Source organism: Myotis lucifugus, unplaced genomic scaffold (genome assembly GCF_000147115.1).
Source record: "Myotis lucifugus unplaced genomic scaffold, Myoluc2.0 scaffold_77, whole genome shotgun sequence".
Classification (NCBI taxonomy): domain Eukaryota; kingdom Metazoa; phylum Chordata; class Mammalia; order Chiroptera; family Vespertilionidae; genus Myotis; species Myotis lucifugus.
The window spans coordinates 1,683,486-1,704,522 of record NW_005871125.1 but is presented as its reverse complement, the minus strand read 5'-3'; the positions used below and the strand labels follow the sequence as shown (position 1 = coordinate 1,704,522).

Below are 21,037 nucleotides of genomic sequence, written 5' to 3'. Positions count from 1 at the left end.
ATGGAAAAAGAGGTAGGCACCTATAGGGAGAAAGATCAAGGTTTCATATTGCAGCTTGTAATGTTTGAACAGAGTTAACTGAAGAGTATCAAAATGTATGGGGTTTTGGGGGGAATACCCTTTATCTCTGAGTGGGCCCTGGGTCTCTTGGTAGGCATATGTCAACCTAAGGTACTTTTCTGTAAAGTTCCACTTGGCTTTCTTCTAAAGCTCCTTTCGTTCAGTTTTTACAAGAGCAATCTCCTTAAAAAATACAGAATTACCAACATTATTTTCCGTATGTTAGGATTCTACAAAATAAAAAACTGAATTTATCTTCTGTTTTCAAATGAGCATATTAAAAACACCATCGACAAAACTAGATTTTCAAACTCTAGAATTTTATTTTATGTATGTGCTGACTTCACTGGCCTTACTGGAGTGGTTGCTTACATTTTCCATGCATGTGGTTATAATTTTAAAAGTAAGTTTCCAAAATGTAGATTACTTGTTGATTGCCTGTCCATATCTCTCCAGAGAACAAGACTGTCATTATGCTTGATGATGATAAGACTGTATTCCCCAAAAAGCTTTGAACTTTCAACCTTTTTGAATTCTGGAATGGAGTTTGCCAGGGTAGAGTGGATCTGGTGAAGTGGAGGGAGTAGTTTCTGGCTGGCCAGGTTCCATGAAAGGGTGGATGAAAAAGGAAGTAGGGAGGCCCTATTGGACAGGGGCGGGGAATGGCTCAGGTAGACTTTGCGGGTGGGATGGAGGAGTTGGCTTAGCCCACATGGCATCGGTGGTTGGAAAGGACTCTAGTGGCATGATGTGAGGCAGCATCAGCTGTGTATTCCAACCAGCAAAGTTTTAAAATTGGTTATTATCTATACTTGTGATTTTAAATTTTATAGTGAAGCATACTGAAACAAATCTCCAATTTTTCTCTAGTAAGAAAGATGTGTTTTTATAACTAACTTTTTGTATCAGAGTACTTGTAAGCACTTACTGTGAATATTTCTTATGTTGTCAAGATTCGGGAAAGAGAACAGAGAAGGAAGAAAGAACGTGAAGAAAAGGAAGACTATGAAGCTAAGCTAGAGGCTGAAATGAGAAGTTACAACCCCTGGGGGAAAGGTGGAGGTGGTGCTCCTCTCAGGGACACAGAGGGAAACCTGATAAGTATGTTGTTTCAATTGATTTGTTGTTTTTAAAAGAAACATTTATTTTTTTAGGTTTTAAAGCTTCTGTATTAAAAATAATTACCTTAAACACAATTAAAATTAAAAACCATCTAAGAAAAAACCACTTTCAGTATTGACAGACAAAAAAATAATACTTTCAATATATATTGATTTAATGCTGTTAAATAATAAGATATAAAGACCAATAGAAAATGGGCAAATATATATATTGAGATAATTCATAAGAGAATAAACATGTCTCAGCCTCATGAGCAAAGCAGTACCAATTACATCAATTGAAATTATCTAAGAAAATTTGTGACCCATATCATTGGCAGAGATTCCATTTAATGCCATTTCATTTTTTCAAGGCACTCATTTTTATGGAATTGTAAGTTAGAACAGCTTTACTATCGGACAATTGGATGATATAAATTAAAAGTTTTGATTGGTTTTGGTTTTATGGTATTAGAAACAATTATTTTTAACTTTTGAAAAGATTGATGAGCAGACAGTAGTGGCAGTCATAGCCTGCAAGGCAAGGTCTCTTTTTATGCAGCTTAATGCAAAAAAGGTATTTTGATAATATCTGTATAACAACTCCTTGGAAAGCCTTTCTTCTTCAGAGTACTATTCATTTATTTCTATTATAAATTGTCTCTGATGATAATAACTCAGTTGCAGAGAAAAGCTCATGTTACTCATGTTAGTTGGCAAATACTTACCTAGTTAGAATTTAAAAAAATTTCCTAGTATAAGTAATAAAACCCTTATTACAAGGTTGTTGTTGTTGTTTTTTAAAAAACAACAAACTAGTAAGATATCTTTAAAATAAGTGATCTGGAATAGGGTGCAAGGGATGCTGTGTTTAAATCATATAAAAAATAAGGAATGAAAAATTTAAGTACTATTTATATATTATTTACCTGTAGGTATCACATACTTTAGCCATGGTCTAAGAAATTGTTCAGGGAGTAGAATTGTTTTCCACTGTGAATCTGTGACATTTTCTTTTGTTATTCTGTTTGTTGCAGAATTATTCTTGTAATGCTAGCAATTTTATGTTAAATGATAAGATTTACATTTGAAATAGAGGCCCCTTTTCAATGACATCTTTGCTGTTAGCAAATTACACTCTTGATAGATGTGCCTTTTTCATTTTCATTTTTTAGCTGAATTCAAAACTTTCATTATCTCACAGAAGGATAGACAAGGAGTGACAATTGATTGACTAATCATTTTTTTTCCAGTAAAAATATAGATTTGTTTTGATTGCTAAATCTGATAGTTTTAAATCTTTAAGAACTAATTTTGTACTCTGCTGAAACTAATTTTATTTTTATATAAATACATTGATTATTCTGATTGAGAGGATCATGTGTAATCACATCAGTAAATTATAACATGTTACTGATTTTGAAACTTAACTTAGTGTTTGTTACTTATAGGTTATTTCTTAATTTGTGGTTTGTGTGGGTGAATGTCAAAATGAAGTTACAGTCCCTAAGCACTCACTAGTAGGTAACAGACATGGCTGTGAGTATTATCTGGAAGGAGTGAGCCTGATATACTGAATCTTGTAATAGAAAATAGAATACTACGTGTATTATTATTGATTGTGACTTCTCATTTATGTAAATTGGTCTTATGCTGTTCTAGTGAATTGGATGACAATGAGATTTGATTTCCCATTTAAATTTATACCATTTTGGTGACTTTTTTGGGGGAACTCAATTTTCCCGTCATCTTTCTATTTTCATTTTCCTCCATATCCAGATAGAGCTAAGGATTTGATGGCGATTTCAGGAGCACCTAGCTAATTCTTGTTTTACCAGTCCTTGGCACGTGGTAATTTTCTGGTGATCAGCTTTTCTCTGTGCTTTCACCCAGTTCCTCCTTACATTTTCAGTTATTTCACTCATTTCTTCCCTTCCACTTCTAAACATACTTAGGTTACTTGTATTCTTAAACACAAAACTCTTGACCTTGTTATACTTCCCTTATATAAAGCACTTTCAAAAAGTAGTCTGTGCTTGTTGTTGCCAGTCTTGCCTGTTACTGGTTCATATTCCATATTATGACTTCTAGCTCCCACAGCTCTACTGATGCTACATTTCACAATTAACTGGTCCTGATTTCCAATTGATGGTTTTAACCATTATTGGTCCTCCTTCTCTTTGAACTGTGTTGACAGTTCCTTCTTTCCTTACTTTACATCCTGTGCACCCTCCCAGATGCTGTCCTCTGTTCAGTTGACGTATTCATTTAGATGCATTTTATGAACAGGTTAAATGCTTGTAGGTCTGTGAACATGATCTTTGTTCTAGGACTGTCTTCTGATACTGTGTTTTTCTTGAGTTAGATATGTTCTTTCTCCATCCGTTCTCTCCCACCTCATCTCTTTTGCTCCGATGTTTCTCTTTACGTCTACTCCGTGAATGATCCTCATGTAGCTCTTTCTTTGCCCCTGACCACTTCTAAAATTCTCTTCTTCACTTTCGACCTGTCTTCTGAATCTTTGCACCTGAGGCTTGGTGAATTATGTACACCTGGTATGCAAAACCAAACTTCACTTTGTAAATCCAGCTCATTGTTGCCTTTTCCTGTAAATACATCATAATTTTCATCATTCAAACTGAAAAATGCTGAGTTGGGTCTTTTTTGACTCCTCATATCCAGTCCATACTAATCTATAAGTTCTGCCTCTTCAGTGTTCTTTGAATTCTCTTTGTTTTTATTCATGTTACCACCATAATTGAACTTTATAATGTCTTGCTTGGGCTTTTCCATTTCTTCGCAACTACTTCATTCTACTTTGTTTTTCACATCCAAGCTATATGTATCAAAAGTATACCCAATCATATTACTCTATACTCAAAAACCACTGAGGATTCTGGAATCTCACTGGCTGAGTTTGTATTCTTGCTGTGCTATTTACTGGCTTTGTGATCTTTGGGCACGTTAATTTAGTTTTCTCATTTGTAATACTGGGGTGAAAGTAATAGTACCAGGTCATATAAGTTATATAGAATATAAAAATAGTGATTATTAAATGTTAGCTGCCATTATTATTAGTACTACTTTTATAACCACCAAAACTGTCTCTCCTCGCATGTGCTTCTGCAGAACAGAATTGAGAATCGTCAGTTTGTGTTTCAGAGTACTTCAGAATAGGCATCAGCCTGTATTTTCCTATTGTCATTGCTCTTTTACATGTGTTTGGTGCTCTAGTCAAGTTGGACTACTTTAATGTTGTTGGAATACTTCATGTTTACCGCCTTGGAACTGTTTCTCACACTGTTCTTTTTCTATTAGACTTTCCCACCCACCTTTACTTAAGGAACTCTCAGTCCATCCTGTCCTAAATGTTGAACAGGATCTGAACTTTCCTGATTCCGAACTCTCCTTCTCTTTGGTAATAACATTCACATGTTATTTACCATGTTCTGTATGGTATTCTAATTGAGATTCATGTTCAAAACACGTCCTTGAACATAACAGGCCTCCTGCTAAATACTTTTTACATCCAGTTTTCAGTTTGCTTTCATTGCTGCAGTACTGTTCAAATTGTGTGTGGAGAACTACTTTTTATTTGTTAAAGCTTTTGAGTTCTTCAGTCATTCAGATCTGTTTTCTGGTTGTTTGAACAAGTCCTACATTGTCAGATTTTTGCCATGCTACCTGTTCCTGTGTAACAAATCACCCCAACATGTAGCGTTTTAAAGTAACAAACATTTATTATCTTGTAGTTCTGTGGATCAGTAATTTGTGAGTGGGTTAGCTGGATGGTTCTGTCTCAGGGTTCCTCACAAATTGCAGTCCAAGATGTCAGAAGGTGGGGCTGTCGTTGTCTGAAGGCTTGACTGGTCTGGAAAGTCTGTTTCCAATCTGGCTCCTCACATGGCTCCGGAGGCCTCAGTTTCAGGTCGCATGGGCCTCTCCCTATGGCTCCTTCAGTGTCCTGGTGATATAATAGCTGGCGTTCTTCAGAGTGAGTGAGGCAGTAGATCAAACAACGTGGAAACCATTATGTCTTTTTATGAAGGAGCCTCAGAAGTCATATACCTTCATTCTGCAATATCCTGTTTATAAGAGTGAGTTATGAACAATGGCCCACACTTGAGGGGAGGGAATTGAGCTCCATCTTGAAGGGAGAATTGTCAAAGGATTTGTGGATATGTTTTAAAACTACACAGATTATATTTTTCCATTAGGAATGCTAATGATCTTGGGTAAAATTCACGATGACTTATTTGAATTGTTGCTGTATTTTCTGTATTAAAGAGAATCCAGGTTCTGAAGTAACAAGAGATAAATATGGTTTTTATGGGTTGTCAAAGATTTTGAGTTTGTTTTGTAACATTATTTTTTAAGTTTTCAGGGCACCAGGTATCATTGAATTATTCCAGTTCTGTCCTGTTGTTGTTGTTGTTTCACATTCCCTGCTTTGAGAAAATGTATTAAGCATACTAATTATAAAAATGTATTTATTGAAATAAATGGCTTATTTTTCCCCTCTCAGCTGATTTGAATAAGATGCACAGACAAAATATAGATGCCTACCATAATCCAGATGCAAGACCATATGAAGATAAAAGGGCTGTTGTATCTCTAGACCAAAATTTAGCCACTTCAAATGCTGAGAGCCTAGAAGATTCTGCAGATAAAAACTCAGGTGTTTAATCACATTCTGTCTTTTCTTTTACATTTCTAAAATTGTTCAGTAACATTTCTGTTCTCTGATGAAGTCTTACTATATTGAGAATTTGGTTACTCTGAGTCAGGAAGCATAACATGTTATTTGTGCTTTTTATAATACCTTTTCTTCATAGGTATTTTGAAAAAAGTGAATAAGGAAACATAGTTTGCTTCTTAATTAATACTGTTCTCAGCTTTGTAATTTGCTTATGCATGTTTTAGCTGCTGCTAACATTTTTATTTTGCTAGTAGAAGGACATTGCTCAAAATCAACTAGTCTTTTTACATATAGTTTGTTTTTTATACCCATAACTATTTGAATTGGTGAGAGGTATCAGATGTGGTATGACAAATTGTACAATAAAATTAATTTTTTGCTTGTTTTATAATAATTGTTCTCCCTTGTAAAACCACAATGTACAAAGAAATGAATAATTAAAAGTTTAATTTTATATCGAGTCACATCTCCCCTTTTTTAAGCAATTATCTTTGGTTTGCTGTTAAGCAACATCCATCAATTAGAAGTTCTAGAAATTGAAAATTACTCATCATCTTTCTTTATGACTTGCCAGGAAAAGTTGGCATCATATTTTTCTCAAAGAAAGTTGATGCCTATAAAAGTAACCAATTATTTGCCACAAATTCTGCTCTTCTACTTTCACAAAAGTTTCGATGTTAGACTAGGAAAGAACTTGACATTAGGAAATCCTTTTAAAATAACTTGGACTAAAATTTTTTATTTTATTTTTAACCCTTATGACTTACTGACCAAACTGTGATTAGAACCACTGGCCTTGCATCTTTCAGTCCAGGGTAGCGCTACTCTGTGCAGCCTTTCTTCACGCTCAGGAGGTGGAGTGTTCGTTGTTTCCGTGGGCACCGCTATTTGATCCCTAATTACCAGAAATGCTTTCTTACTTTGACCCACTGTAGATTTTGCCCCGTAGATCCACTTTTGATTTTGGGAGCACTAAAATTGAAACTTTTGATTTTGATTAAATTATTGATTTGATTCTCACTCTGGGTCTGTAATAATTCAGTGTGCAGTAGGTGCATCAAAATACCTATTCATATTATTGCTGCTAAGAGAATTTTGGCTTCTTTCTATTATCATTATTTTTCTCTTCATTTGCCTTTTCTTCTCATAGTCTATATTGAGATCTCTGTGCTACAGACCCCATTCTCTGCCCGTTTCTTCCGCATCCAGTTTGTAGTTCTTCCGCATTGTTTGTAGTTCTGTTTCAGCCTCGCACTTTCTGTCATAGTAACTAACAATCACTTAGCTCCGCTTACCAGCAAATCCTGGAAAAATAGTTTCCATGACCCCTTCTCAGGAAACAACACAAGCATGATGATTGAATATGCTCAGTAGAATTTGTTGTCCATAGCCTTTCTGCACACCACCAGGGTTTCCCCCATTTTTTGTGAGTTGAAATTTTCTCTATTAATTTTCATTTCCCTAATAGACTTTCTGAATGCAAGATTTATCCAAAGTCACCTAATTTGTTGCTATTCCATAATATACGTGTATGAGTGTCTGTGTATGTATAACATATGTGTAAATGTTTGTGTACTTATACATGTGTGCACATACACATATGTGGCATTAATATTTAAAGGCCTTAGGGAACTTAAATACAACTGAAAATTGAATGTTATAGCCCTGACCGGTTTGGCTCAGGGGATAGAGCGTCGGCCTGTGGACTGAAGGGTCCCAGGTTCGATTCCTGTCAGGGGCATGTACCGTGGTTGCCGGCACATCCCCGGTAGGGGGTGTGCAGGAGGTAGCTGATTGGTGTTTCTCTCTCATCAATGTTTCTAACTCTCCATCCCTCTCCCTTCCTCTCTGTAAAATATCAATAAAATATATTTTTTTTAAAAAGAAAGAAAATTGAATGTTATAATGTGTGCTTAAGGTTCATTATACTCTAATGTTTTGTCTGTTTTGAGGTCTTCCTAATGTTCATTTCCCCCCCTTTACTTTATGGTTCTTGGGTAAAGAACCATATTTATGAAGTCCATACTAATTTGGCTTAAATTTATTTTGTGGCTTACCATGATCCCTAGATATATTTCCATTTACTTTGTGTACAACAGTGTTTCCCTGTGATTTTATTTTTATAATTTATTATAAATGTTTAGAAGAATTTGTCCTTGTCTTTGATATTTCTTCTCTAATTGCCCCAAAGGCTTAGAATTTGAGTGATCATTGAAGCAAAAAATACCATTCAATTTTGTTTTGCTACCAGCTTTTATACCATAGCATAAGTATTGATTTTGCTGTCTGCTGATCTATTCAAATAAGTATTAATAAATTGAAATACAGAGCAAAGAGTTCTAAATAGCAGCTCAACTCTCAAATAGTCGGCCTACACAAACTATATGAGTGAGAGAAAGTAAATGTTTTAGATTGATGGTACAAAGAACGAGTCAGTACACAAAAAGTTATATGAAGCTTAAATTTAAATACAATTTTTTCTTTCTGCATTTGTAGAGACTCCTGAGGTATTAATTATTTTTCAACTTTTATGAAATATTTTCCTTTCCCAGAATGTGTAATACTACTTATAGGTAATAGATAACATTTTTATTATTCATGTTTATGTCCCATTAATTAGATAGAATTTTTAAATAAAAATTGTAATGATTCAAAGAGTCATTTTAATTTTAAAAAGATTTTAGATCTTACTTTCTTGTTTATTGTTTTAATCATAGGTAGAAGACTTGGAATTACTGATTTTTTTTAAACAACTTAGATATTTTTTACATATATGTACATAATACATTTAATATATAATTAAGCAGTTTCTTAAAAGGATATTTACATACATGAGAACTTTATGTATTTTTTTCTCTCCATAAATTTTACTTTAAAGCCTTTGCTGCAATTAGAGTTGATTAGCTATTACGGAGTACCTTTTATGTTTTCTTGGTGTCTTTAAGGTACAGCTATATTATGATTTTTCAACTATTAATTTTATTTTAGTTTCATTTTTCTTTGTCGCATTACTTTTCACTTGGTCTTCAGATTCTAATCTCAGCCTTCCTTTTTGACTGTAATCTTTGGATTTACATATTTAGCACATTTTATTAAAATATGAATTTAATAGCTAACTCTTCATTCCTGACTGTTTACTTTTTCTAAGCATTGCCTAATGGTATGTTTTGGCAAATTTCTCTTTCAAGGTCATATACAAACACAGAGCTCTCCTTTTGCTCGGGGAAATGTATTTGGTGAGCCCCTAACTGAACTTCAGATTAGACAGCAAGAATCATACAAGAATTTTCTTCGGTATCAGGTGAAATGTTTATTTGATCATAGTTTCAAGTTTCATAAAGGTTTTAATGAACTGAACTTGCAAAGATTTTATCTGCATGCTGAATAAATTTTAAGGTGCCATGCAGTTTTCTACAATTTCTAATATATATCAGATATAGATAGTACTAAAATTATGTCACTTGATTTGAAAAAAAGAATAAGGAGACGGGTGTACCAGTTGACTTAATCTTTTCTAAACTTTATTAAATCACTAATTGTTAAAGAGTGCTGAAATTTCTAAAACTGAAGGTAATAAAATATTCACCTTTTAGGTATAGAATTACTCTTTCTAGATGCTTATGTATTAGTAGAATGTCAATAATTTTTCCCCCCAAAAGATTTGATATTCTTGACTCAGTAGTATAGATTGTAAATAAATTAAAATATGATGTAATCATAATTGCATTTATTGCTGCATTTATGTATGTAAACAGATAGCATTTAAAATATTAGAAATGCCCAAAGGAAGGCACTTATGCATCCAGTGTTTATTAAGCAAACAGACTTCTCCCATACTGTGCCCACCCTTGTGCTGAATACTATGGAGAGCACCTGAGATGAACGAGAGACCTGCCCATGAGGGACTCACAGTTTCTTCTCCCCTCCCGTCACCCCTTCTCCACCCACACTGACATTCCAGTGTCAGATTAATTCTGGGATCTGTTTAATCTTCCTTTCATAGGGATTCACATGTTACTCTTTTTTTACTCAAAACCTGGTAGTAGCTTTTCTTTTCTACAGGAATTTCCAAATTCCTTAGCCTGACACTTAAGGCTATCCAATCTAATCCCAGGCTCTTAACTTCCTCTAAAAGAGATCCTACTCAAAGATGTTACCTTTCTAATTCTAATTTTGTGGCCTCTTACCTAAGGGAATGACATAATAGATGCAGCCTTAAGGATGCTCTGGCATCAGTGTTGAGGGTATATTATTGGGAGGTTTAAAACATTGGAAGCAGGGGTATGTTACTAGAGTGGTGACGGTGGAAATGATGGAAAGGCCTTTCTCATGAATGACAGAATGAATAGTTATTGAATATCAGAAAGTGGAATCAGAGGCCACTCAAGTCAGGCAGCAGCATTTTGAGGGATACAGAGTTACTGGTTGAACTTGAAATATCCTGTGTATGTTGCCTATAATGACAGCAAGTCAGAATTCAAGTAGCTTCTATTGTACTTAGCAAGTGTTGCACGGTCGAGGGTAGAATTCAGGAAAAACAAAATATTGCAAAATGTATATAGCTGTTATTGTTTATAGGGTACTTTTACATATAGTATCTCATTAAACCTCAAAACTCTCTGAGAAAGGTATTTTATTTTATGATATGCAATTAAAATACAGGCAGAGAGGCTCATCTATGGTGGTAGAGCCACTGCTGGAACCCAAGTCTCATCTCAGCATCACATCTGTAGGTACAGAACGTACAGTTCTAGGAAATTTTTCCCTCTGGGAAAATCTAATAATGGGGGCGCTTTGACTATGTTAGTTTCAGAGTAAGTCCAGCTTTCAGTTCTCCCACTTGTAAACCCTCAGTGTCAAATGGTGGTTTACATATTTTCTTTACCAGTCTCTTAACCGTCCCCATTTTTCACCCTCAAAGTCTAACCCAGAACTAGCTAAATGATATTTATTATTACTATCAACAGTAGTATAGTGTCAGACAGATATAACTCCAAACTTAAGTGTTAAGAGATGCTGTTAAACGTTCAGATCTGTGCACAAAGATGGCCTTGGCTCCTTATCTGCACCAAAAATTTAAGTTATGCAGCAGAAGTCTTCATGTGGCTAGAATTTGGTAAACAACACATGTGAGTGTTTAGGTACCATTTTTAATTAGAACTTTAAAAGTAAAACATTTAATAAACTATTTGTAGAACCTTTGAAGCATTTTTGTATTATACAGTTTGAAAACCACTCACCTAGAAGCTAGCTGTCCTCTTTCTGGTAAGGACTGTGTAGCATTTTTGTTGGAATGACATTTCTATGGACTCATCAGGTGTGTGACCCATTTATGATTGTGACCCTTAATGGAGAAGGGACCCTGATTGTGATTTTTTTTTCACAGAGTGGGAAGAAGTGGGGAACTGAGTGTTAGATGTGATGTTTTGCCATATAGATAATAAATGATGTTTTCTCTAGGTATATGATACTTGGAGAAATGATTACGAGCACACTGCTTAGTACTAAATGTTAGGATTGTGCATGTTTAATGGTTTTTTGAGAAAGAAGAGTTGGAAAAAACCCTAGCATGTGCAATCATGGGACATGCATGAAGATTAAAGTTCTTACAGCTCTAAAGATCGACAGCGCTAGATATAACAATGTTGAAGCTAGAGGCAGTGCAGATAGGAGCAGTGAAATAATACAAATGGCTGTAATCAATGTCTACTTAAGAGTAATTGAAACCTATTGAGTACCCAGTATGCACGCTTCCTTCCCTACTTCACCCTTGGAGGATGCAGACTCTCTGACGGTCCCTTCCGCCAGGACTTGGACTCTGCCTTAGAATGTCCCCCCAGAGTGATATTCAGCACTGCACGCCACCGGGACATTCAAGATGAAATTGTACTAGTTGCACTGAGTCCTGGTGGCTGAAGTCCTCCTCACCTTACAACTAACCAGTAGATAAGACAGAAGGAAGGATGTTCTGAGGGAGGGGTACTTGCATAAGGAACGGTTGGATGCTGAAACACTGATTTGCTGTTTCAGGATCCTAATCAAGCCAAGGAACTGAGACATCTCATATCAGTTGCTACAGAATAACATAAACATGAATTACTTAGTACCTTCTATGGAGAAGGCACTTTGACATTTTTCACATTACATTTTCTTTACATCCATTCTTTGAGCACTCCTTTGAGATGTAGACATTAATATCTCTTTTTACAAGAGGAGAAAACTGAATAAGAAAGTTTCTTAAGGTCTCACAGTTTGTAAGTATTTGGTGGAGCTGGAATGTTACTCATAGCTCTTAACATTACATTATGTAGCCTTCCTAATAAAATGCAAGAGATGAAAAATTTAGGAAGTTATTTTAACTTGCAGAAAGAAGATACAAATGTTGAATTCATAGGCTACTAGGAAAAAACAAGTGGTATTCCAACTTTGTAGTAGTTTACAAAGAAATAACTAGGCTTAATTCATTAGATTGCGGAGAAGAAACAAAGAGAGGAAGCTGAGCGTGAGAGACTGAGGATTGAAGAAGAAAAAGAAGAAAGACGGCTCGCAGAACAGAGGGCACGGATCCAGCAAGAGTATGAAGAGGAACAGGAGAAGAAGCGGGAGAAAGAGGAGGAGGTGCATTTTTTTCCTACTCCAGTTTTCTGTTAGTCTGAAGTGGAATTTTTATTCTGACTTGAGAAGATATATATTACTTACAGAGGAGACCAGTCCTGGGGTACATTTAGAAAATACCAGATTAATATCCATTCATTGGATATTATTCTATTAAAGTTGAAAGACTAGGTTAAGGAAAGAGATAAATGATGACATTTTAAGCCAAAAAATAGTTTAGGCTGACTAAGGAGGTTATAAGACTAGAAGCCTGGTGCACAAATTCATGCATGGGTGGGGGTTCGGTCTGCCTGCACCAATGGGGGCTGATCGGGCCAGGCCAGTGGTGGGGAGGGTAAGGGGGGGGCCAATTGGGGCCAGGGCAGGGGGCGTAGGAGGTTGGCTGGCCTGCCCACCCCCAATCGGGGTGAGGAGGCCGATTGGGGGCGGGGGCGGCTGGGGGGAGGGGCCATGGCGGTTGCGGGGGCCAATCGGGGGCAATGTGTGTCATAGCAATTGGTTGTTCCGGTTGTTCCGGTGGCTTGGCTTTTATATATATAGATGCCTAATACTTTATTATTAACACATTTCGTACCGCTCAGGAGTTTTCTCGTGTTTCGTGCGCTATCTGTTAAGGACCACTCACGAGTGTTCTCGTTTTTTCACGCCCATGGAAAAGAGCGAATCTAGATACTTATGTAAATTTTGTTTGGTCCCTCTTCATAGAGGAAAATGTTTTACGCAGTACCATCCGTTAAAAAAGTACTAGGAACTTTAATTATTTAATTGTTTTTGTAAATAAAAATGTTATAATTATTGAAAAACAACACCTAAAGTGCATTATGATGATTTAAATAACGTGCAGTTTGCCCAAAAACGTGTGGTCCCTGGCGTATGTCTTAGAGATTTCTATGTGGTACGCAATGTGTTAAGCAAACAATGTCTTGATGTTAAAGAACACTATTTCACTATGGGGAAAAAAGAGGAACAACTGTAATAATGTGAACAATAAAGATTTAATTAAAAAAAATAAAGAACACTATTTCATTTATATCTTCAATTTTATATCTCTATTTCAGACAAATAAGGCAGCACATTTTTTAATGGACTATAAGAATGTATGTATGGAGTGTATATATTTTTCTCTTTATTTTAAAGCAAAGACTAAAAAATGAAGAGCTTATTCGGTTAGCTGAAAAAAGACGAAAAGAAGCAGAAAAAAAGAAGAAAGAAGAAGAAGAAAAACATAACCAACAACTTCAGCACTACTATGAAAGAGAAAATATAATTGGGAAAGAAACAAAGGTAAGCTTCAGACAAAAATGTCAAGCCTGCAGGTTACCCCACCTTGAGTGTGAGTGTTGTAGAATTGTTATCATAAAGGGGAGAGTGGAGGAGGGGCATCTGCCCCCCCTCTATTGTTCAGTGGCCTCTGGGTGCCCAAACTGAACTCCTGGGACCAGGTGATGTCATTGAGCTTTGTTGTTGTTTTCCCCTAGTGAGTGTAATAGGTTCACTTAGCTCGTAGTCTTGTTTCTATTGTCTGTGGACCAGCACCCTCCAAACCGCTCATGACAAGTACAGAAATTGCAAGTAAGTGTTTGGAAACTTACGTATCAATTTGTCAAAGTCATTTAATGTCTGTTGAATCTACTAATACAGAGTTGGGCTTAAATTGTGTCATGTCATTTTAAAAATTTCATTTATCTAGTAATGTGTTCTGACTCTGTTTGCACATTTGTCCACAATGGATTGGAGATTAAAGGAGAAAACCTGGAGGCTCACCACAGACTGGTTTGAAGTCGGTATTCTAAGGTAGAGGAGGGTTGTAGTTCACAGTTAGGTACATGAATCAAAGTTATTAGACAGGTTTTCTTCCTAGAAAGCCACTTGCCCCTTAGAGGATCTAGTTTACTAGTATACCTGTGCTCATATTTCAAAGCTGTATTTAAAATTCTTTATGCATAGATATCACGGGGGACTTGTAAAAATGTATATTCTTGGGTCTCATCTATAAAGTATCTGATTTACTGAGTCTGAGGCTAGCCCAGGAATCTGCATTTTATAAGCATCCTTAGGAGTTCAGATGCAGTTGGCTTGTAGACCACACTTTAAAAATATATATATTTTATTTTTTTATTGATTTCAGAGAGGAGGGGAGAGGTAGAATCATTGATCGGTTGCTTCTGGCATGTCCCACAGTGGGGCTCGAACCCACAACCTGGGCATGTGCCTTGACCAGGACTCGAACTGTGACCTCCTGGTTCATATGTCGATGCTCAACCACTGAGCCACACCATCCAGGCTGTCTACTCTTTTAGTTTCTGTCACCATTTTTTTTTTAGCTTGTATATTTATTTAAACCCTAAATTTTTTTAAACCCTAATCTGAGAGTTAAATCTTTTAGATAGGATGTCTAAATCTATTTATGTTTATCATAATCAGTATATTTAATCATATTAATGGAATTCCTAACTTTTTGTTTTGCTTCCTTGGTAGTTACTTGTTTCCTTATTATGTGGACTATGTTTTGTTTACTTCATTCTCTATAGATTATATTGTACTTATGATTCTGATTTTGGTCACCTGGAAGTCTTATCAAAGTCACCAATGAATGTAGTATTTGATTTTCTGCTGTGCAAAGTGAACAATTTAACATCTACATATCTATATGAGCTCTGATCTGGAAAGGTGTTTTTACCCAAATTACAATTGCATTTCATTTTGTTAGGAGTTTATGTTTTCAGCATTTTGATTTTAATGTGAAGTGGGAACTGTTAGCTTTATTACACCGTAAACTGAAATCCTGTTTTATTTTCATGTGGAGACATAGAATCCTAATATGATCTGGAAACTCCCTCCTCATGATGAGGGAGTCATATTTTTAAAATAAGGATATCAAACCTGTTCATGTTTATCATAACTGATACATTGTTTTTCTGACTTTTTAAAATTTATTTTATTATTTTTTAAATTAAATCTTTATTGTTCAGATTATTACATTTGTTCCTCTTTTTTCCTCCCATAGCTCCCCTCCACCTGGTTCCCACCCCACCCTCTGCCCTTACCCCCCCGCCCCGCCCCACTGTCCTCATCCATAGGTGCATGATTTTTGTCCAGTCTCTTCCCGCACCCCCCACACCTCTTCCCCCTGAGAATTGACAGTCCACTCCCTTTCTATGCCCCTGATTCTATTATAATCACCAGTTTATTCTGTTCATCAGATTATTCACTTGATTTTTAGATTCACTTGTTGATAGATGTGTATTTGTTGTTCATAATTTGTATCTTTACCTTTTTCTTCTTCTTCCTCTTCTTAAAGGATACCTTTCAGCATTTCATATAATACTGGTTTGGCGGTGGTGAACTCCTTTAGCTTTTCCTTATCTGTGAAGCTCTTTATCTGACCTTCAATTCTGAATGATAGCTTTGCTAGGTAAAGTAATCTTGGTTGTAGGTTCTTGGTATTCATCACTTTGAATATTTCTTGCCACTCTCTTCTGGCCTGCATGGTTTCTGTTGAGAAATCAGCTGACAGTCATATGGGTACTCCCTTGTAGGTAACTGACTGTTTTTCTCTTGCTGCTTTTAAGATTCTCTCTTTGTCTTTTGCTCTTGGCATTTTAATTATGATGTGTCTTGGTGTGGTCCTCTTTGGATTCCTTTTGTTTGGGGTTCTCTGCACTTCCTGGACTTGTAAGTCTATTTCTTTCACCAGGTGGGGGAAGTTTTCTGCCATTATTTCTTCAAATAGGTTTTCAATATCTTGCTCTCTCTCTTCTTCTGGCACCCCCATAATTCAGATGTTGGTACGCTTGAAGTTGTCCCAGACACGCCTTACACTGTCTTCATATTTTTGGATTCTTTTTTCTTTTTGTTTTTCCGGTTGGGTGTTTTTTGCTTTTTCGTATTTCAAATTTTGACTTGATTCTTGGGATCCTCTTGTCTGCTGTTGGAACTCTGTATAATATTCTTTATTTCAGTCAGTGTATGCTTAATTTCTAGTTGGTTCTTTTTCATAACCTCGAGGGTCTCACTAGATTTCTTGAGGGTCTCACTCAATTTATCGGCGGTTTTTAGAGAATTTTTGAAAAACTTTAAAAGTGTGGTTTTGAACTCTATATCCAGTAGTTTGCTTTCCTCCATTTCTGTCATTTGTGACCTGTTTCTTTGTCTCTGCATTTTTTATGCTTCCCTGTGTTGATAGAGTGGCTTTCTGTGTTAGGTGTCCTATAGGGCCCAGTGGCTCAGCCTCCCCAATTACCTGAGGTGGACACTCTTGGTGCACCCCCTTGTGGGCTTTGTGCACAGTCTTGTTGTAGTTAAGCCTTGATTGTTGTAGGTATCACTGGGAGGAATTGACCTCCAGGCCAGTTGGCTGTGAGAATTAGCTGTGTCTGTGGTGGGAGAACTTCTGTGCCGGAGACACCCTTCTGGGGCAAGACTTGCTTCAGTGGGGCTTTGGTGCTCACTGAGTCTGCCCCCTGAGTGTGTCCCTTATGGATCTGAGGAGTTGTAATCTGGGTGGTCTCACTCTGACCACTGGGTACACTGGCTCTTGGATCTCTAAGGAGGTGCTAATTTAGCCTGTGTCTGAGGCTACCCAGCAGGAGCCCAGCTGTGAAGCAATGCAAGCTGCTGTGGGGCCTTGGGCCTTCTTTTGGAAGTTCTGGGTTTCTCTGACCCAGCTGCAGTTTGTTAGGTAATTTTCAGATTACAAAGGGCCAGGCCTTTCATATGCAAAAGCCTCTGCTGCCAGCCCTTTCCTCATGCGCCACGCTCTCAGCTGCCAGCCCTTTCCGCGTGCACCTCCGTACCTCTGCACTTTACTTCCACAGCGCACCTCCTCTGAGTCTGTGTGCTTTTCTTTTTCCTTCTAGTTGTAGAATTTCCACTCAGCCAGCCTTCCTGTGGTTCTGGATGATGTTCGTTTTGTCTTTTAGTTACATTTTTTTCCTGACTTTTTGATAAAAGTAATTTATTAAAGTAGTAACATTCTTAACTTAGATGGTCAAGTATTAAGGATGTATGTATGTGCACACACACATGTATCCATGTGTGTTTATACACTTACATTTATTGATGTGGGTATGTATACATACATATTTGTTTATTTTTTAAAAATTTCTTTGATTAAGGTATTATATATGTGTCCTTATTGCCCCATTCTTTTTCTAGCGCTTGAAACCGCCTTCCCCTGTGGTTCCTGCTTTACAGAACAAAATTGCAGGCAAACTCCAAAGACCTCCTTCAGTTGACAGCATTATAAGTGCCTTTATTCAAGTATGTACTTTTTCTTCTGATTGGCTAATCTTAGCTAAGTTATTTTGGGTTGAGGGATTGGATGTGATTTAAATTTTTTAAGATCTGAAATAGAGATAATGTCTACAGTAGTTTGTTTGCTGCTTTGGTTGTAACTTGGTGCCCTAAAGTTTAAATTTAATAATTTTGCACATAGTTCTTGTTCGGACCCCCCAGAAGGCCTTTTCTTTGATAATGTATCTTCTAGCTGTAGTTATGCTAATGATGTGCCTCAAACTTTAGACTGAGCTACAATCGAAAGAAAGTTGGGAAAATGTTCCAAAAAGATTGTTTCTTAAGTTGACTCTTGAAGGGATTTTCCATAAAAACAAGGAAGATGAGGGACTTGCAGCACGTCCCAGGCCATGGAGGGACGTGTAAGCCCACGACGCACGTGGAGAGCACACGGGCTTGGTCTGGGCCTGGCAGTGCCTGAGCAAGAGCAGAGTAGGTGGAGGTCGGAACACATGCAGGGTCTTGAGTGGAGTGTAAGGGGTTTGACTTTATTCCGTAGATGCGTGGCTACCAAACAGGTTAATTACCATAACAGATAAACATTACAAGAACATCTTCCTGGATCTCACCCTCTGAGATGCGGATTCAGTAGGTCTGTGGTAGATGATGTGTTCTAAGGCAGTGGTGTGGAGATACATTTTGGAGGCCAGGATACTTTTGCAGAAGTCCAGATGTGAGACTTTATCTAAAGAAAGGCAGTGACAGTAGAAGAGAACAGGGTGACAGCATCAAGATACGTTAAGAAACACAGATGGTGGTACGTACTGACTGGTAGGGAGGAGTCAGTGACAGCCATCAGGTTTCTGGCGAGGGTTCCATGGAGCAGGCGGTTGGAAATAGAGGTTGTGGCTGAGAAGGTGGTCTGGACTGGATCTGTCATTGTGGAAGGCGTGGGCACTGTTGTTTGTCAGGTGAGTACAACAGTCTAGGATGGGCTTGGGGGCAGTAAACAGCTGAAGGTGGAATACTACGGAATTACCCACATTTCAGAAGCAGAGTAAGGACATGGAGACGGAAAAAGTGACAGAGTGGCAGTGATGTCAGTTGCTGCTGGCTATTGAGTGTGTCACTGGGATCACTTGGTGACTTTGGTGAGGCAGGTCAGTGGAGTGATGGGTGCAGAGTAAAGGCGGGCATTTGCTATGCAGTGGGAGTGAGTGGGAACAAGGACATAGACACCATACGTACTGCATTTACTACTCTTCAAAGAAGCAAGGCTCTGAAGGGAAGGAGGAAATGGACAAGAGAGTGAAGGGTGAGATAATTTTTTTTAAAGAAGGGAGAGATTTTGAGGCATAGTTGAGATTAAGGAGAGGAAAAGGGTGGAGAAAAGGGACTGATTGGTGGAGGAAGTGGGAGTCGCTTATAGCTACAGAGAACGTGGGAAGGAGTTCTCTGTGGATGGGGCGAGGACGCCACCATTGTGGTGGGAAGGAAAAGTGGATGCAGGTAAGTTTATAGGTAGGATAGTGGGGAGTTTGGCTTCTTCTACATATAGTTACTTTATTTTTTTTTATTTTTTTTTATTTTTTTTTAAATATATATTTTATTGATTCTTGAAAAGGGTGGAGAAAAGGGACTGATTGGTGGAGGAAGTGGGAGTCGCTTATAGCTACAGAGAACGTGGGAAGGAGTTCTCTGTGGATGGGGCGAGGACGCCACCATTGTGGTGGGAAGGAAAAGTGGATGCAGGTAAGTTTACGCTCTATCCACTGAGCCAAACCGGTTTCGGCTAGTTACTTTAAGAAAGTATTCTCTTCAAGCTCTGAGTAGGGAAGACACACTGAGTCTGTCTGTCATGATTGTTGAACAGGAACGTTCCGTGTCCAGGGCACAGTCTCCTCCGGTACCCGCCAGGAAAAATCAACTTCGTGCGGAAGGTAGAGTTACCTATTAAACCTGTAATCTAGGACATTTTTTATAGACTCATAGAACATTGCAAAACACTATAGAGCAGCGGCTCTCAACCTGTGGGTCGCGACCCCTTTGGCGGTCGAACGACCCTTTCACAGGGGTCGCCTAAGACCATCGGAAAACACATATAATTACATATTGTTTTTGTGATTAATCACTATGCTTTAATTATGTTCAATTTGTAACAATGAAATTGGGGGTCACCACAACATGAGGAACTGTATTAAAGGGTCGCAGCATTAGGAAGGTTGAGAACCACTGCTATAGAGGTAGAGAGGGCCTGGGTGCCTTCCCAGCTTCCCCCGTGGTAAAATCTTACCTAGTACAGTATCACCACCAGGAAGTGGACACTGGTGTATTCTACAGACCTTCACCAGGCTTCACCAGTTTCACATGTGCTCACTGTGTTGTGTGTAGTGCCCTGCACTTTACCTTGTGTAATTTGTGTAACCACCTGTCAAGGCACAGAACTGTTCTATCACCACAAAGGAATTCCTTGTGCTGCCCCTTTATGGTGACATTCTCCTCCATCCCCAAAACTTTACTTAACTTTTGAAATTTCTGTATTATCAGAAATGTGTTTGTGAGTCTTAATATGATATTCATGAATGTGATCTGTTATTTAAAACATTAAAAATAACTTTCATGACAATGTCTCTCAACATTTTAGCTTTATGATAGGCCAGACTATATTTTCAAGCTTAATCTTTTGTTCTTTTTACTTATCAATGGGACTTTGCAGAGGAGAAAAGAAATGTAATTATGGAATTATCAGAAATGAGAAAACAGCTTCGTAGTGAAGAGCGGCGTCTCCAGGGGCGGTTGCTACACTTGGACAGTGATGAGGAAATTCACATGAGGCAAGTTTCAAGTTGCATTTTTATTTGTTTCTGAATTTTTTTGTGTTCAGGATGAAGAATCATATGTCAGAACCTATCCAGTAATTTTAGTTTTGGAACAGGGTTAATTTTTACTGTAAAACACTCTTTATTAGAATGGATAGTTTGTATGTTTGAAAGTTTTTAAGATTATTAGTGAAATTTAAAGACTAAACTAGCCTTTTCTCCCAGAAGAAATCTAGATAAATAATGATATTCCTTGTGGAGGGATTCAGTGCAACTAGCAAAAACAGGGTATGATTTTTTAGTCTATTGGTGTTTGCAGTATATAGTAGGTTTTCTCTCTCTTTTTTCTTTTGACAAAATAGGTCTTTTTAAAATTAATATGCTTTTGATAAACTTTTCAATCTTATGTAAAGTTGCATCCATAAATTTTTATCCACAATTATTGACTTTATTCGTTGAGAAAATATGGGCTATTTAATAGATACTTAACTGTATATAAAATATTTAAA

At 37.2% G+C, this 21,037-nt stretch overlaps 1 protein-coding gene across 11 annotated transcripts in view; it reads left to right on the top strand.

Annotated features, from left to right (window-relative positions):
• The window catches only part of CSPP1 (centrosome and spindle pole associated protein 1), a 98,938-nt gene that overhangs the window by 61,059 nt on the left and 16,842 nt on the right, over nucleotides 1-21,037 (top strand). For 10 of the 11 annotated variants that reach the window (XM_023755423.1, XM_023755420.1, XM_023755421.1 and 7 more), the window contains 8 exons: nucleotides 1,014-1,161; nucleotides 5,686-5,838; nucleotides 9,048-9,160; nucleotides 12,328-12,477; nucleotides 13,612-13,758; nucleotides 17,632-17,736; nucleotides 19,583-19,649; nucleotides 20,426-20,543. In XM_023755423.1, the coding sequence (XP_023611191.1) occupies nucleotides 1,014-1,161; nucleotides 5,686-5,838; nucleotides 9,048-9,160; nucleotides 12,328-12,477; nucleotides 13,612-13,758; nucleotides 17,632-17,736; nucleotides 19,583-19,649; nucleotides 20,426-20,543 (1,001 nt within the window). The remainder of the gene's footprint in view (nucleotides 1-1,013; nucleotides 1,162-5,685; nucleotides 5,839-9,047; nucleotides 9,161-12,327; nucleotides 12,478-13,611; nucleotides 13,759-17,631; nucleotides 17,737-19,582; nucleotides 19,650-20,425; nucleotides 20,544-21,037) is intronic. The other variant, XM_023755425.1, reaches the window with a different exon arrangement.